This window comes from Oncorhynchus nerka, linkage group LG22, assembly GCF_034236695.1.
Source record: "Oncorhynchus nerka isolate Pitt River linkage group LG22, Oner_Uvic_2.0, whole genome shotgun sequence".
Taxonomy (NCBI): domain Eukaryota; kingdom Metazoa; phylum Chordata; class Actinopteri; order Salmoniformes; family Salmonidae; genus Oncorhynchus; species Oncorhynchus nerka.
Window position 1 is genome coordinate 84,699,095 of NC_088417.1, and position 17,447 is coordinate 84,716,541.

General features: G+C 43.5%; 1 protein-coding gene across 3 annotated transcripts in view; it reads right to left on the bottom strand.

The window, feature by feature from the left end:
• The window catches only part of LOC115119741 (very low-density lipoprotein receptor-like), a 38,966-nt gene that overhangs the window by 20,163 nt on the left and 1,356 nt on the right, over positions 1 to 17,447 (bottom strand). For all 3 annotated transcript variants that reach the window (XM_029648604.2, XM_029648605.2, XM_029648603.2), the window contains exon 2: positions 6,113 to 6,232. In XM_029648604.2, coding sequence (XP_029504464.2) covers positions 6,113 to 6,232 — 120 coding nt within the window. The remainder of the gene's footprint in view (positions 1 to 6,112; positions 6,233 to 17,447) is intronic.

The following is a 17,447-nucleotide window of genomic DNA, read 5'->3' on the forward strand; positions in this document are numbered from 1 at the left end:
ATCATTTTAGTCAATAAGATTCTTGCTACGTAAGCTTAACTTTCTGAACATTCGAGACGTGTAGTCCACTTGTCATTCCAATCTCCTTTGCATTAGCGTAGCCTCTTCTGTAGCCTGTCAACTATGTGTCTGTCTATCCCTGTTCTCTCCTCTCTGCACAGACCATACAAACGCTCCACACCGCGTGGCCGCGTCACCCTAATCTGGTGGTCCCAGCGCGCACGACCCACGTGGAGTTCCAGGTCTCCGGTAGCCTCTGGAACTGCCGATCTGCGGCCAACAAGGCAGAGTTCATCTCAGCCTATGCCTCCCTCCAGTCCCTCGACTTCTTGGCACTGACGGAAACATGGATCACCACAGATAACACTGCTACTCCTACTGCTCTCTCTTCGTCCGCCCACGTGTTCTCGCACACCCCGAGCTTCTGGTCAGCGGGTGGTGGCACCGGGATCCTCATCTCTCCCAAGTGGTCATTCTCTCTTTCTCCCCTTACCCATCTGTCTATCGCCTCCTTTGAATTCCATGCTGTCACAGTTACCAGCCCTTTCAAGCTTAACATCCTTATCATTTATCGCCCTCCAGGTTCCCTCGGAGAGTTCATCAATGAGCTTGATGCCTTGATAAGCTCCTTTCCTGAGGACGGCTCACCTCTCACAGTTCTGGGCGACTTTAACCTCCCCACGTCTACCTTTGACTCATTCCTCTCTGCCTCCTTCTTTCCACTCCTCTCCTCTTTTGACCTCTCCCTCTCACCTTCCCCCCCCTACTCACAAGACAAAAAGACAGAACACGCATGAAAACAAAAAAGAAAAACCTAGCTTCTTGCGATATATGCATTTGGCACATCGCGCTAAAACAAACAAATTCGATATAGCCTTACACAGACTTATGTAAGCACAGCTTTAATTGAGAGACCGCACCACACATCCCTTTCTATGACAACCCCTCCTTTCCCTCAGTCTCATCCACCATGACCCAGATATCACAGAGATTCAAGGAGAAACACTGTTTGCCCAGATGGGGGCTCGTTTGCACGTGTCTGTCACTGCCATTTTCAGCTCTCCGTAAGCGCTGCCACTCGCACCAGGTCATGTTAGCCCTGCTGGATTCAGCCCCAACACCAACGGGGCCCAGATAAGTAGGGATGTGCATCTTTCTCCTTCAATACGCATCTAGATAGATGAGCTCCGATATGATACAGTAACAAACAATATGTTTGAGTTTGAAATTCATCGGTTTGATTAGAGAACAAATCAATATTATTTGTTGCATAAACGCATACATATTTAAAAATCTACTGCAGATAGAGCTCATGAGCTGGATCTGTCGGAGCTGACGTGTGTGTGTGTGTGTGTGTGAATGATGTATGGCTTTGGGGTATGTATGTATGTATGTATGTAGGCACTTGAGCTGTACCATAAGGGAAAAGAAGCATCTACCACCAAATTGTTCTGTGCTACCACTGTCAGATTAGGGAGGCAATGTAGCATTGTAGTAAAGTCCACTCACTTCGGTTCTGAAATTACAATCACACACTTTAAAAGGTTCACTATGAAGAAATCACGCCATTTCCTGGCTGCTAAAATTCAAACAGTTTGCCTAATTTCGGTTTGTGACAAAACAAGCAGTCATTATGAAACGAATCATTGTACCAGCTAAGTCTGAAATATATTTTCTATAACCAAAATTATTGTATTTTCAGCTGGTGTACAAAACCGAAAGTAAAAGATGCAAAAATTACATTTAGGGGATGCGTAGAAATAGCGCACATACAACAGATCTACCGTTTCTTAGACTTGCTTTAAATAAGAACATGATCTCACACCCCCCTCACAAAATTGAATCGTTGACGTTTGGCAGGTTTACCAAGAGCTTGTTTTCTGTCCTCGTGAAAAGAGACTTTACCCTTTATATCAACAAATTACATATATATAAGCTCTTGGTAAACCTGCCAAACATCAACCATTCGAATAACTTTGTGTCACACACACACACAGCTAAAGGAAAACTTACAAAATTATTGCGGATGGTGAATCCATTGTTAGCCCCATTCAGCAGGTATAGCCAGATTAGTTTTTACTCCAGTAGTAAAAAAATTAAACAGTGCTTAGATAACAATAACATAGGTTGTCACTCAACTAATAAAGCCTTATATCGTGCAAGCCATTTTAGCATTTGTGTGCTGAAGGTGCCGCAAAGATGTGAAAGATCTGGAACATTGCAGTTTGACTAGGCTACTGACATTGCCTTGGGGTGTTCAGCATGCAAAATTACTTGTAGATCAATGAGTGTAAAAAAGGCCATCCTGCTCCTCTCTACCCAACTTCCCCTCATAGTCCCTTCAGTTTTCCTTAAGTCCCTTTAGTTTGGCTGCTTAGCCTACCTATATTAACCCTCACCAATCATACCCCTGCCATTCCCAACCATTCAGAGTTGTCATCATCCGAAGTGAGAAGACGCATGTTTGAGGACTTTCTATTGTCGACAGTAACATGAATGTCTGAATGTTGTGCGTGCATCAAAATAACCACAACAATAAGAGTAATAACAGCCAGGTCATCTACCTCCTTTCCCTAACTTTCTTTTGGTTTTCCTATTGGAATAAATGAATGGCAATCATCAAATTTATTAGCCAATAAGCAGCCTTCTTACCCGGGATTTAGGGCAGTCTGTAGTTTCCATTCTTATGATCAATCAGTTTCTCTCCTGCTTATTTTACCTCCTTAAAATAAATTACTTTTCTTTCTGATATTATTTTGTGTGCAGCTACATACCACACAATTAGTATCAGAGAGTGGTGTATGTGTGTGGATCTTCAATAAATCCGTGTGGATCTTCATTAAATCCGTGAACTGGAACTACTGCTTCCTCGTGTTCTGAACGGACCCCCTGTGGCAGTTGCTGCGGCCTCAAATCCAGCACCTAAGTTATCTATCCCTTTTTATTTTTGATTAATAAACCCATATTTTTCAATAAGATGAAGTCATTTGGATTACTAAAATCAGAAACATCTTCAAAAGGATACAGCTGTGTCTGTGGTGGTGACTATGAAGAGTAGTGATGGGCCTCAACATCATGTTCTAACTGGACAGCAGTATAAAAAAGGGCAGAACCAAACCAGAACCAAGCAGGTGAGGGCATTCACAGCCAAACGTTTTTACATGGTCCTTCTATAGTGACCAACATTTAAAAAAAAATCTTCTCCCCATAGTCCGTCAAAACTCTTTTTTTTTTTTTACATGGTCCTTCGTATCACCGGATTCTGATCTGCTATAGTTGAGATGTTGGAATACCCAGAAAAGGAGTTGTTTAAACACCCCAGGATGCAGACCAGCCTGCAGACCACTACCCACCTCAGCCCACACGAAGCCGTCATGCACCTGAGGAAGATGAGTTGCTCCAGGCCTCCTCAGTGGTCAGGAAGTGACCACACCCTCACCAGTTGGGAGCTGATGAGAGAATATGAGTACCTGCGTCACGACCAGCAAGAGATCAAGAGGGCGTACTCTAGGCCCTCCCGGCCTAAGTCAACGCATCGGGGCCTCCACGGCTAGAGCCATCGTCACAGGAGCGCCATCACTGCCGGTCCTCCCCGAGTCGGCCCGGCTACTCTCCTGAGAGACTACTCCAGGCCTGAGTTCTCGCCACCTCCCCGAGTCGGCCCACCTACTCTCCTGAGAGACTACTCCAGGCCTGAGTTCTCGCCACCTCCCCGAGTGAAGACCCACTACGTCCTGAGGTGGCCAATCTATTCAACAGATCTTCATTGCTCCAGGTCCCCCCAGCTGGAGCCTGTGTCGTATCTGCTAGAGGGTTAGAAGTACCACCCCGAGGTGGTCCAGCCACTTTCCAGACAGACATCCCTCTAGGCCCACCTGTGCGCCCCAGAGCAGCCTAGCTCCCAAGCAGATGAAGACAATTCCAGAGTTGGTCTGCACCCTCCTCAGCCAGCTCCTCGATTAGCCGCAGTTAAGGACACTCCCGCTCCAGTCGTGGAGCCACAGCCAGCCGGTGCCATGAAGCCTGTTCTGGTTGCGGAGTCATCCTCTCCTCCCAGTTGGGATACTCTGCTAGTCAAGGCACTCAGTCCACAGCTCTAGTACATCCTGCCCTGCATGGACCGCAGACCCCCTCCTTATTGGGTATGCATCGTCCTAACCCGCCAGGCTTAGAGCCCCCTGCCATGCTAGGCCATAAGTTAACTGTCCAGTCTGCAGTCTCCTGCCCTGCTCAGATCACACACGCCTGCCTTAGTTGTTAGGCACTTGCCTTATACAATCCCTGCTCGACTAGGTTTGCAGCCTCCCATCATACCTGGCTTGAAGTCCTCAGATTTCAAGTCCCCTGCTCTGCTAAGTCCTCACTTCCCTGACCCGGGGGGCCTGCTGTCTTTACTTCTGGGGGGGGGGGGGGGGGCCGACCTCCTGCCTTGGACGACCCTCAACCCTTCGCACGTGGGAGACCACCTGACCTCTTCTCTGGGGACCAGCCGGCCTCCGCCTCCAGATCCCTGATGATCCTCCCTACATGCTCCATGATAGTCACTGCGTTCAGCAGTGGTGAAGGAGTCATCAGCATTAGCCAGCGAGTTGTGGCCGGCATGCCACATTCCTCCGCCGCAGTAGGCGAGCCACCTGCTTCAGCCATGGCCAGCCTCCAGCATTCCACTCAGTGTCTAAGGATGGGGCCCAGCTGCCCTGCACAAGCTGAGTTAGAGGGCCCTAGCCCACCCACATGGTGTTCCTTGGGGCAGCCCAGGACCGTCTCCGCATATCTGTACCTCCCACACGGGGCGGCCCTTAAGCCTAGCCGGGTAGGTGTAGCCCGCTAGGAATAAGCTTCCCCTCAAGGCCTGTGGCTTTTCAGACACTTTGGCCCTTTCAATACTGTGGGCCCCATTAGAAACTGTGCCATTTAGGTTAGAGGCCTTTTTGTGGATGTTAATATTTCCATATGAAATATTGGGGCGGCTTTAAAAAAGGCTGTCCTGCTCATCGCCTCTATCTCCCCATCCCTTCAGTTTCCCTAAAGTCCCCTTAGTTTGGCTCTTCAGCATACCCAAGTTATTTCTCACCAATCATAGCCCTGCCATTCCCAACCAACCAGAATGCTTGGAAATGCACATCTGCACACTTTACCCGCCCACTCAGGTCAGAGTGGGCGTCGTTCCAATGGGAGAAGACGCATGTTTGAGGACTTGCTATTGTCGACAGTAACACGAATGTCTGAATGTTATGCGTGCATCAAAATAACCACAACAATACGATTAAGTCATTTGGATTACCAAAATCATAAACATCTTCAAAGGAAACCGCTGTGTGTGGTGGTGACTATGACGAGTACAGCGATGGCCTCATGTTTAACCGGACAGCACTATAAAAAGGACCGAGCCAAACCAATCAGTTTTAAGTATATAGCGGGTGAAGGAATTGACAGCCAACAGTTTTAACGTGGACCTTCTAGCCAGATATAGTGACCAAGGGTTTTTACAGGCTCGACACAGGTACATGCTTACTTCAACACCGAAGGAGAAGGTGCATCAGTTGTCACCAAATATTAGGTATTTTCGAAGGTAGCATGTAATATGAGCAAAAAAAATATTGAATCCATTTTACAGTAAGGCTGTAACATAACAAAATATGGAATAAGTCAATGTGTCTGAATACTTTCCAAATGCACTGTATTTTCAGCTGTTTGAAGCTTACGTACAAAACCAAAAGTAAAATACACAAAAATTAAACTTAACTGGAAGAATAGAAATAGTGCACATAGAACAGATCTACCACTTCTTAGAGACTTGCTTTCAATGAGAATGACAGATCTATAATTCACATTTCAATGTGAATTTGGTCAGGTCGCCCAAAAAGTAGCAGCTTTAAACATCTGAATAGTGATTCATTATATAACTTATCGGTGATTCATTATATAACTTATAACGGGTAGGCCATCATTGTCATTAAGAATTTGTTCTTAACTGACTTGTCTAGTTAAATTTCAAAAATAGCAAGGTTTGTTTTCTAACGCAGTAGGCTGTGTCACCGATTTGTCACCAATCTGACCGAATTTTGCGGAACCGGGAGAGAGAGCGTGTGTGTGTGTGTGTCACCCTCACCGCAGGTGTTCTCGTCACTCCCGTCCGAGCAGTCCTCATCCCCGTCACACTGCCAGACAGACGGGATGCAGCGACCGTTCCCACACTGGAACTGACTGGGCTCACATTCTGTCTTTGATCCTGGAAGAAAGAAAAAAGAAACTAAAGATTGGATAACTCAAAACCATCATTATGTATAACTAGTGTACATGTCTCCAGGCCTCAAGGAATGCAAGTATGTTCCATCTGGTTTGTCACTGAATTGAAAGGCCTTGATGTTGTAGGGCACAGAAAACACAGAAAACAAAAAAAGCCATTAATATACAGACATGTTCAGCCAAGAAGAGTTCAATTCTAAATGACCGTCAACTGGTTAATTTGACGACACCGATGACACGCTGTGCTGTAGGTACACCTGCTTAGGGTTGTTACCAGCCCGCCACAGTGAAACGTGTCAGCAAGCCACTAGCCAGTGCAGAGAGGAGAAAGTACAGCCAGACCATGTGAAATAACCCCTGCTCCATCCCCATCCCCTCAGCATGGGATCCTTCTGCAGCAGGGAACTAACAGACCTCGTGCTGGGAGGCCAACACCGCCAGCACAATCGTCTGTCTGGGACAGTGCTAATTGTCCTGGGCAACGGTCATATTATAAGTCTGAAATGCCATCCTATTCCCTAAATGGTGCATTACTTGTTTTGAACAGAGCCCCATAAGCTCTAGTCAAAAGTAGGGCACTACATAAGAAATAAGGTTCCATTTCTGATAGACATCGTTAAACAAGCCAACAGATCAGGCGCAAACAGATGAGGTAAAATGCCAAAGAACAATCAATAGGATCATATAAAACAAAGTGTTTGCAGTGTGGACATTTGCATAAGTCTCAGCAGTACTACCAAACAAGACACTGATATGGCTGCAGGCCTACACAGTCTACAGATTGCATTACTCAATGCCACTCATGCCAAAACCTTCCAGTAATAGGCAAGGCTAAAGGTAAGGACCGGTGCGCAACAGCAGTGATACTGGAGTGGATTACATTAGAGCTTAACCTATGACCTCCAAACCATCTCCAGAATAATAAGGCTTGTCCTGAGGGGGCGGGGGACCATTTAACAAAATGAATGGAGACTAGTATAATCATATGTAAACAGCGTTGCTTCCATCTCTCTCCTTGCCCCAACCTGGGCTTGACCAAGAGACCTGAATATTGACTACAGTCACCCTCGAAGCATCGTTACCCATCGATCCAATAAAGCCGCAGCCCTTGCAGAGCATGGGAAACTACTAAGGGCTTAGAGCGAGTGAAGTCACTGATTGAAATGCTACTAGCATGCACAGCTAACTAGCTAGCCATTTCACACTGGTTACACATACACACAATGAGGCTGAATCATGTGAATACAACCGTCAACTGTATAGGTAGTATTGCTCATCTGTTATACGGAGCAAGCAAAGTTCACCAGGAGTAAACTCATCAGATGTCTCTGCTACTGCACCACATTTTGCACTGAGGTTGCTTCACTAAAAAGTGAACATGCTAGCGAGCCTGGGGCAGCGGGTTTGTGCTTATCCAGTGTTAATAAAAATAGGCTATAACTGAAGAAAAATAAGTGCAACAATTAATGATTTTACTGAGTTAGGAAATCAGTCAATTCAGTTCTAGTGGACGTTCCTGCAATCAGCATGCCAATTGCATGCTCCCTCAAAACTTGAGACATCTGTGGCATTGCGTTGTGACAAAACACATTTTAGAGTTGCCTTTTATTGTCCCAAGCACAAGGTGCACCTGTGTAATGCTCATGCTGTTTAAATCAGCTTCTTGATTCCCACACCTGTCTGGTGGATGGATTATCTTGGCAAAGGAGAAATGCTCAATAACCGGGATGTAATCATATTTGTGCACAAAGTGAGAGAAAAGCATTTTGTGCATGTGAAAAAAATTATAGGATATTTTATTTCAGCTCACGAAACATGGGACCAACACTTTACATGCTGCGTTTATATTTCTGTTAAGTATACGTTAGGGAATTCACCTACTAACCAAACTTTGAAGTAGGCCTATTGAAGCCTATTGGCATTTTAAAGATCACCTGTCTCATACTTCACCAGTTTTACATGAATTGTAGGCTTCTCATCAAGTGTTTGCAGTTGTGTAAGCCTGAGAAACACTCCAAGAAAATATGTTGTGTCTCAGATGGATGTTATTGTGAAATCAGATGACTCAATTCATTGTTAAATACTGAACAAACCTGTTTCCATAATGAAAACTAGAGCAAATATTGAAATTAAAATCAAATCAAAATCAAATCAAATCAAATGTTATTTGTCACATACACATGGTTAGCAGATGTTAATGCGAGTGTAGCGAAATGCTTGTGCTTCTAGTTCCGACAATGCAGTGATAACCAACAAGTAATCTAACTAACAATTCCAAAACTACTGTCTTATACACAGTGTAAGGGGATAAGGAATATGTACATAAGGATATATGAATGAGTGATGGTACAGAGCAGCATACAGTAGATGGTATCGAGTACAGTATATACATATGAGATGAGTATGTAGACAAAGTAAACAAAGTGGCATAGTTAAAGTGGCTAGTGACATAAGAATGCAGTCGATGATCTAGAGTACAGTATATACATATGCATATGAGATGAATAGTGTAGGGTAAGTAACATTATATAAGGTAGCATTGTTTAAAGTGGCTAGTGATATATTTACATCATTTCCCATCAATTCCCATTATTAAAGTGGCTGGAGTTGGGTCAGTGTCAATGACAGTGTGTTGGCAGCAGCCACTCAATGTTAGTGATTGCTGTTTAACAGTCTGATGGCCTTGAGATAGAAGCTGTTTTTCAGTCTCTCGGTCCCAGCTTTGATGCACCTGTACTGACCTCGCCTTCTGGATGATAGCGGGGTGAACAGGCAGTGGTTCGGGTGGTTGATGTCCTTGATGATCTTTATGGCCTTCCTGTAACATCGGGTGGTGTAGGTGTCCTGGAGGGCAGGTAGTTTGCCCCGGGTGATGCGTTGTGCAGACCTCACTACCCTCTGGAGAGCCTTACGGTTGAGGGCGGAGCAGTTGCCGTACCAGGCGGTGATACAGCCCGCCAGGATGCTCTCGATTGTGCATCTGTAGAAGTTTGTGAGTGCTTTTGGTGACAAGCCGAATTTCTTCAGCCTCCTGAGGTTGAAGAGGCGCTGCTGCGCCTTCTTCACGACGCTGTCAGTGTGAGTGGACCAATTCAGTTTGTCTGTGATGTGTATGCCGAGGAACTTAAAACTTGCTACCCTCTCCACTACTGATCCATCGATGTGGATAGGGGGTGTTCCCTCTGCTGTTTCCTGAAGTCCACAATCATCTCCTTAGTTTTGTTGACGTTGAGTGTGAGGTTATTTTCCTGACACCACACTCCGAGGGCCCTCACCTCCTCCCTGTAGGCCGTCTCGTCGTTGTTGGTAATCAAGCCTACCACTGTTGTGTCGTCCGCAAACTTGATGATTGAGTTGGAGGCGTGCATGGCCACGCAGTCGTGGGTGAACAGGGAGTACAGGAGAGGGCTCAGAACGCACCTTGTGGGGCCCCGTGTTGAGGATCAGCGGGAGGAGATGTTGTTGCCTACCCTCACCACCTGTGGGCGGCCCGTCAGGAAGTCCAGTACCCAGTTGCACAGGGCGGGGTCGAGACCCAGGGTCTCGAGCTTGATGACGAGCTTGGAGGGTACTATGGTATTGAATGCCGAGCTGTAGTCGATGAACAGCATTCTCACATAGGTATTCCTCTTGTCCAGGTGGGTTAGGGCAGTGTGCAGTGTGGTTGAGATTGCATCGTCTGTGGACCTATTTGGGCGGTAAGCAAATTGGAGTGGGTCTAGGGTGTCAGGTAGGGTGGAGGTGATATGGTCCTTGACTAGTCTCTCAAAGCACTTCATGATGACGGAAGTGAGTGCTACGGGGCGGTAGTCGTTTAGCTCAGTTACCTTAGCTTTCTTGGGAACAGGAACAATGGTGGCCCTCTTGAAGCATGTGGGAACAGCAGACTGGTATAGGGATTGATTGAATATGTCCGTAAACACACCGGCCAGCTGGTCTGCGCATGCTCTGAGGGCGCGGCTGGGGATGCCGTCTGGGCCTGCAGCCTTGCGAGGGTTAACACGTTTAAATGTTTAAACACGTTCAGGCATAGACTACTTTTTTTTGTAAGAAAAAAAACTTTTAAAAAATGTGTATCAATCCCATTTTGCATATCTAATTGGTTGAAGCCTGGATTTGATCGGTCTGTCCATGACAATACTAATTTCCTGTCTGTAGCCCCACCCTCTGTGGCAGCCAGGTGACAACGTGCCTTTGAGCACTATTGGTCTCATTATCAAAATAAACAGGGAGAATATAGCCTATGATATGAACCAATCTCTAATTTGCATACAGTCTCACTCTATACAAAGAAATTAAACGATCTGTGTGAGACGCAACAAAAGCCCCTCAGCTGACACTAACAAATGTCATTTTCACAGTGGTTCAAAATCAGCTCTCAAAAACCCTTATCCGTATGTAGGGTTTTCAGCAATTACATTCGCCCACATTTGTCTTCATGTGAACTAAGTATCCGACAGTCTTAAAGTTTAGAAAAGTTAAATCGCCCCTTCAAAACGGTTTTCAAAATACATGCAGATAGGCCCCTTCCCTTTCATCGGTGAGAAATAATCTTTCAAATAAATATACACTTACTGTAGCGGTTGTGCATAGATCCAGAAGCTGTGCGCCTCCAGTTGAAGAACTATATTTCCTCCCCAGTTACGTTTACACACAAGTTGGGCGCATGCTGACCACACCATTTGCGTACGTTGCACCCACACTGCTCGCGCACACCAAAGAGCATCTGCATTGCCAAGCGCAAAAATAGAAGTCAGTTCTATTTGTGACGCTGTGCAAGTCCTGCCTCTCCCATCTCCTCATTGTTTATAGAAGCAGATACCCACGTGCCATCTCCTCATTGGTTATACCCACGTGGGTGATAAAAAGGAACTTCGGTCTGGTCTGTTGTAGTAATACACCAATGAAAGTGTTGTGTCTTTGGCTATGCCGGATTAAGTGATATGACAAGCTATTCTATAAAAGAATTTCTCCGTAATTAATATCACCTGATTGAGCTAATCATGTAAATGTAATTAACTAGACAGTCGGGCACAACAAAATAATATTTATATAGAGCTGTTATCGTCCGAATAAACTCTTAAAGACCTAGTAATATTTTACATCAATCGCAGTCAATATTAATCCTCATCTTAATTCAGTCTCATCTGAAAGTTGTAAATTCCTAGTTATCTGCACGAACGCTGGCTAACAATTTGAATCAGCAATACAAAATTGGGTTTAACCTCTTGCCTCTACTTGGGACGCTTGCGTCCCAACTAGAGCTCTGGAAATGCAAATGCGCTACGCTAAATGCTAATAGTATTAGTTAAAACTCAAAAGTTCATTAAAATACACATGCAGGGTATCAAATTAAAGCTACACTCGTTGTGAATCCAGGCAACAAGTCAGATTTTTAAAATGCTTTTCGGCGACAGCATGAGAAGCTATTATCTGATAGCATGCACCAATACACTACAACAGAAAAGCACAGCAGGGGACGTAAACAAAATAATTAGCATTTCGGCGTTACACAAACCGCACAATAAAATAGAAAACAGTCATTACCTTTCACCATCTTCTTTGTTGGCACTCCTAGATGTCCCATAAACACTATTGGGTCTTTATTTCGATTAAATCGGGCCATATAAAGCCAAGATATCGTTATATGTAGACTGTGTGATAAACGAAAAAAACAGCGATTTCACAACGTAACGTCATTTTTTAAAATTCTAAAAGTAGACTATAAACTTTCACAAAACACTTCGAAATACGTTTGTAATGCTACTTTAGGTATTAGTAAACGTTAATAAGCGATAAAAATCATCCATAGGCGATGTAGAAATCATTAGCTGTCGTCTTGGAAAAAATTTCAGGAGAGAGCTCTTCCGGAATGATCTGGGCGGAGACTGGAGGTAAGTCGTGCCCCTCTTTCGGTTCAACCAAGAATCAAAGATGATTCAATTCACAAGACTCTAGACAACATGGGGATGCTGTGGGAGTTGAATGCTCGGTCTTATCTAATTCGGCTCACTGTTAACAATTGCTGGAAGTGGCGCAAGGATATTTATTTCCATTTTCTGTGATCAGGTTTTCCTGCGCTTTCCGATGTAACGCACGTTATGTAATAGCCACAGTCGTGATTTAACCAGTTTTAAAAACGTCCGAGGGTTTCCTATCCACACATTCTAACCATATGAACGTACTATATTCCTGGCATGAGTAGCAGGGCGCTGAAATGTTGCGCGATTTTTAACAAAATGTTCAAAAAAGTAGAGGGTCGACTGAAGAGGTTAATCATTTATTTACTAAATACCTAACTAATCACACAGAATTACACATACACATAATTAAATCATAACTTGATTACAAATTACGTCATACAGGAAAATGTCCCTAGCGGGCGGAACAGATATGACAGCTTGTTACACAAAGGAAAAGGGCTGGGTTTGAGTGAAAGAGCAGGAAGACTGAGGGACACAGGGAGAAGCTGTGCTATTGTAAATACAGTATCTGATGCATTCTAAATTACCGCCCATTTGGAAAAGGAAAATGCAATAAATATTTACTCTGAGTTGCGCTTCGCTAGGTTGGTGGTAGATGGAAGGCCGTGTTGCCAAACAGAGTCCTTTGAAGAATGTCTCTGGTTGTCAATTGGATACGTTGTGGTTACGTCATTGGGTAATAGACGGGATACTCTGTCTGTTCCATCCTAACCCTCGTTGCATCTGCTGTTGCTAACTCAACGGCTAGGAGGTATCACTTCTGTAGTGAATAAGAGTTAAAAGTTCATACCATTCGTAACCAAAGCTCACGCTGATGTTGGCTTCGTTCTGTAGTTATTATCTGAACCATTCTGACATAGGACCTTCGTCCTACATCCTCGGAACAGATGGTTATATTGTTGTCAACGGCTTATATAGGAAGGGAGAGGAGGGCGTGTTTGAAAAGTTTTGTAGCCCATGTCCCTTCACAAGGGCAGGCCACTGATTGAGTAGAGCCCTATTTTATGAAAACCCAAATCTCACATTTTAGAAGCTAAAATCACATTTCATCCCATCACAAATAATTTCATATTCAAACATTTAAATTGAACAACAATTCCATGTGAATCCGATAACTCTGATGTGTAGACTTTCCACTGTAGAGTTTACGTCATCTTATCATTGATGAGAATGTCTCAGATGACAACCGAACTGACATCATATTCATTAAGTACCACCACATATGTTCCATTGGTCGGATAACCAGAATATAGTTCATTTCCCCCCACCTTCTGATGTTCCCAGAATCTCTATGTTAACCAAGGGTTTTGCAAATGTAACCTCAGTAGGGTAGGGAGAGGAAAAGGGGGGGGGGGTGAAGAGGTATTTATGATTTATAAACCTACCCCCCCAGGCCAACGTCATGACAAAAGTTAGATGCCAATTGCCATATAAAGTCCAAAGAAGAAAAAGCCTGGAAGGAGAATAGATGACAAAAAAAACTATTCGGTTGACCATTTTGTGTGGATTAATTGTCAGAGTAGAGGACCTTGTGCATTTCAGGTAAAATAACATTTATATTCCAGGACAAATTAGCTAGCAACAGCAAGCTAGCTAAATAGGACAAATTAGCTAGCAACCTAAAGCTAGCTAGCTAAATTGCCATAAATGTTTAATGCTTTTCGACCTGTCCCCAAATTAATATAATTGGTTCAGAGTTTGTTTTGAGATTTCAACCTACATATCAATTTGCGCACGATGGCGTGCGGCCGGTTTGGGTACAGTGTAACAGTTTGATAGCTAATTAGCACAGGTGGCCGCCTTTGTCTTCCGTAAACAAGCGATGTAACGTGGAGATATGGCCATGTGTGAACACTAACCATATAATAGGTGTGTAGTAGAGGTCGACCGATTAATCGGAATGGCTGATTTAATTAGGGCCGATTTCAAGTTTTCATAACAATCGGAAATCTGTATTTTTGGGTGCCGATTTGCCGATTTTTTTCAAATATATATTTGTATACCTTTATTTAACTAGGTAAGTCAGTTAAGAACACATTCTTATTTTCAATGACGGCCTAGGAACAGTGGGTTAACTGCCTCGTTCAGGAGCAGAACGACAGATTTTCACCTTGTCATGGTGAATACAGTTGAATACAGATGATACAGTGATATATGTGCATGCAAAGAGCAAACAACAAGCTGCACAAGAACTCACTACTGTAATGGTCCAGGTTACAAAGTGGCTCAGTGACTCGTGTTTGCATCTCAATGTGAAAAAAACTGTTTGCATGTTCTTCACAAAGAGGGCAACAGATGCTACTGAGCCAGATGTCTATGTGTCAGGGGAGAAGCTCCAGGTGGTATCCAATTTTAAGTACCTTGGCATCATACTTGATTCCAACCTCTCTTTTAAAAAGCATGTGAAAAAGGTCATTCAAATAACAAAATTCAACCTAGCTAATTTCCGATTTATACGATTTTTTTTGACTACAGAGGTAGCAAAACTGTACTTCGAATCTATGATACTCCCCCACTTAACATACTGCTTGACTAGTTGGGCCCAAGCTTGCTGTACAACATTAAAACCTATTCAGTCTGTCTACAAACAGGCTCTCAAAGTGCTTGATAGGAAGCCCAATAGCCATCATCATTGTCACATCCTTAGAAAGCATGAGCTCGAGTTGGGAAAATCTTGTGCAATACACCGACGCATGTCTTGTATTCAAGATCCTTAATGGCCTGGTTCCCCCTCCACTCAATATTTTTGTTAAACAGAAAACCCAGACATATGGCAGCAGATCCACAAGGTCTGCCATGAGAGGTGACTGTATAGTTCCCCTAAGGAAAAGCACCTTTAGTAAATCTGCATTCTCTGTGAGAGCTTCCCATGTCTGGAATACACTGCCATCAGACACACATAACTGCACCACATAATCACACTTTCACAAAATGCTTGAAGACATGGCTAAAGGTCAATCAGATTTGTGAACATGGTCCCTAGCTGTGTGTTGCCGCTTTCCATGTTGTCTGTTGTCTGTAGCTTGTGAGGTGTGGAAACACTTTGTTGCTTTTATGAATTTTGTCTTGCTGCTTTTTGTCCTATGTTGCTCTGTCTGTATGCTATGTCTTGCTTGTCCTATGTTGCTATGTCTTGCTTGTTCTATGTTACTATTGTCTATATTGTAATTGTTTTTAATAACCTGCCCAGGGACTGCGGTTGAAAATTAGCCGGCTGGCTAAAACCGGCACTTTTACTGAAACGTTGATTAATGTGCACTGTCCCTGTAAAAATAAAAATAAAACTCAAACTCAGCTCGCGGGATCCAATCTTGCAACCTTACAGTTAACTAGTCCAACGCAATAACGACCTGCCTCTCTCTCGTTGCACTCCACAAGGAGACTTGCTGTTACGCGAATGCAGTAAGCCAAGATAAGTTTAATGCTAGCTAGCAACTTATCTTATTAAATAAAACAATCAATCATAATCACTAGTTAACTACACATGGTTGATGATATTACTAGATATTATCTAGCGTGTCCTGCGTTGTATGCTCAGTCAGATTATATGCAAGTATCTATAAGTATTTGACTGAGCGGTGGTAGGCAGAAGCGCTGTTTATGACTTCAAGCCTATCAACTCCCAAGATGAGGCTGGTGTAACCGAAGTGAAATGGCTAGCTAGTTAGCGCGCGCTAATAGCGTTTCAAACGTCCCTCGCTTTGCATTATTTAAACCAAATTGAACATGTTTCATTATTTACTTGAGGCTAAATTTATTTTATTGATGTATTATATTAAGTTAAAATAAGTGTTCATTCAGTATTGTTGTAATTAAATCGGCCGATTAATCGGTATCGGCTTTTTTGGTCCTACAATAATAGGTATCGGTGTTGAAAAATCATAAAATCGGTCGACCTCTAGTGTGTAGTAATCTAAACACATAAATACAATTTCTGACTGATATTAAAAAGACACGTTCTTTATGTTTCCAAAAACGTGCCGCAAGCAATGCGTGTTAATGTTCAGTGTCGGGGCTCTTAACTCCCCCAGTCAGAAGATACTAGGGGCTAGGGCAAAAATCTATCCCCTTCTTGGTCAATATCAAACCTCTGAAAACACTTCAAATGGGTCAAGTCCTGGATAGGGTAATATAGCAGAGCAGTTAACTGCCCTTCACCACAATCCAACAGGAATCCCCAAATAAATATTATGTGTGTGACTGCAGTAGACTAGAAGCTATCAATAAGCAGGATCAAGGCACTTAATATAATTAATTAAAATGTCTTTATTTGTATGGCATGTTCAATGGAAATATAAAAAACGGACAACTCTGACGCATTTCTGTCTGCATGGCCTTGGTCTTTTGAACGCCGGCAGACTAGACTGTTTGCAGGATGGAGTGCGGATAGCACATTGCCACAAAAATAAAGGGAAATGGGAAAATCTTAAATTGCACCACCATCTAAACCTGCACCTATAGACTATCCCCCAAAAAACACCACCCCATCCCACTTTGGCCATAAACGACCGACCCTACACCAGGCCACCGGCCTGAGAGGACAGAACGAACCCCTTAAACTTCCTGTATATCTTCTGTACTAAAATCTTACACCCAAATATTTTTAGGGTAGCCTAGTGGTTTTATCTCCCTCACCAACTTCAAACATCTGCTATCTGAGCAGCTAACCGATCGCTGCAGCTGTACATAGTCTATCGGTAAATAGCCCACCCATTTTACCTACCTCATCCCCATACTGTTTTTATTTATTTACTTTTCTGCTCTTTTGCACACCAATACATGACCATCTGATCATTTATCACTCCAGTGTTAATCTGCAAAATTGTAATTATTCGCCTACCTCATGCCTTTTGCACACAATGTATATAGACTCCCCTTTTTTTTCTTCCTTTTGTGTTATTGACTTGTTAATTGTTTACTCCATGTGTAACTCTGTTGTCTGCTCACACTGCTATGCTTTATCTTGGCCAGGTCGCAGTTGCAAATTAGAACTTGTTCTCAACTAGCCTACCTGGTTAAATAAAGGTGAAATAAAATTAAAAAATTAAAAAAGAGCGTTGGACTAGTAACCTGAAGGTTGCAAGTTCAAACCCCCGAGCTGACAAGGTCATTCTGTCGTTCTGCCCCTGAACAGGCAGTTAGCCCACTGTTCCTAGGCAGTCATTGAAAATAAGAATTTGTTTTTAACTGACTTGCCTGGTTAAATAAAGGTAA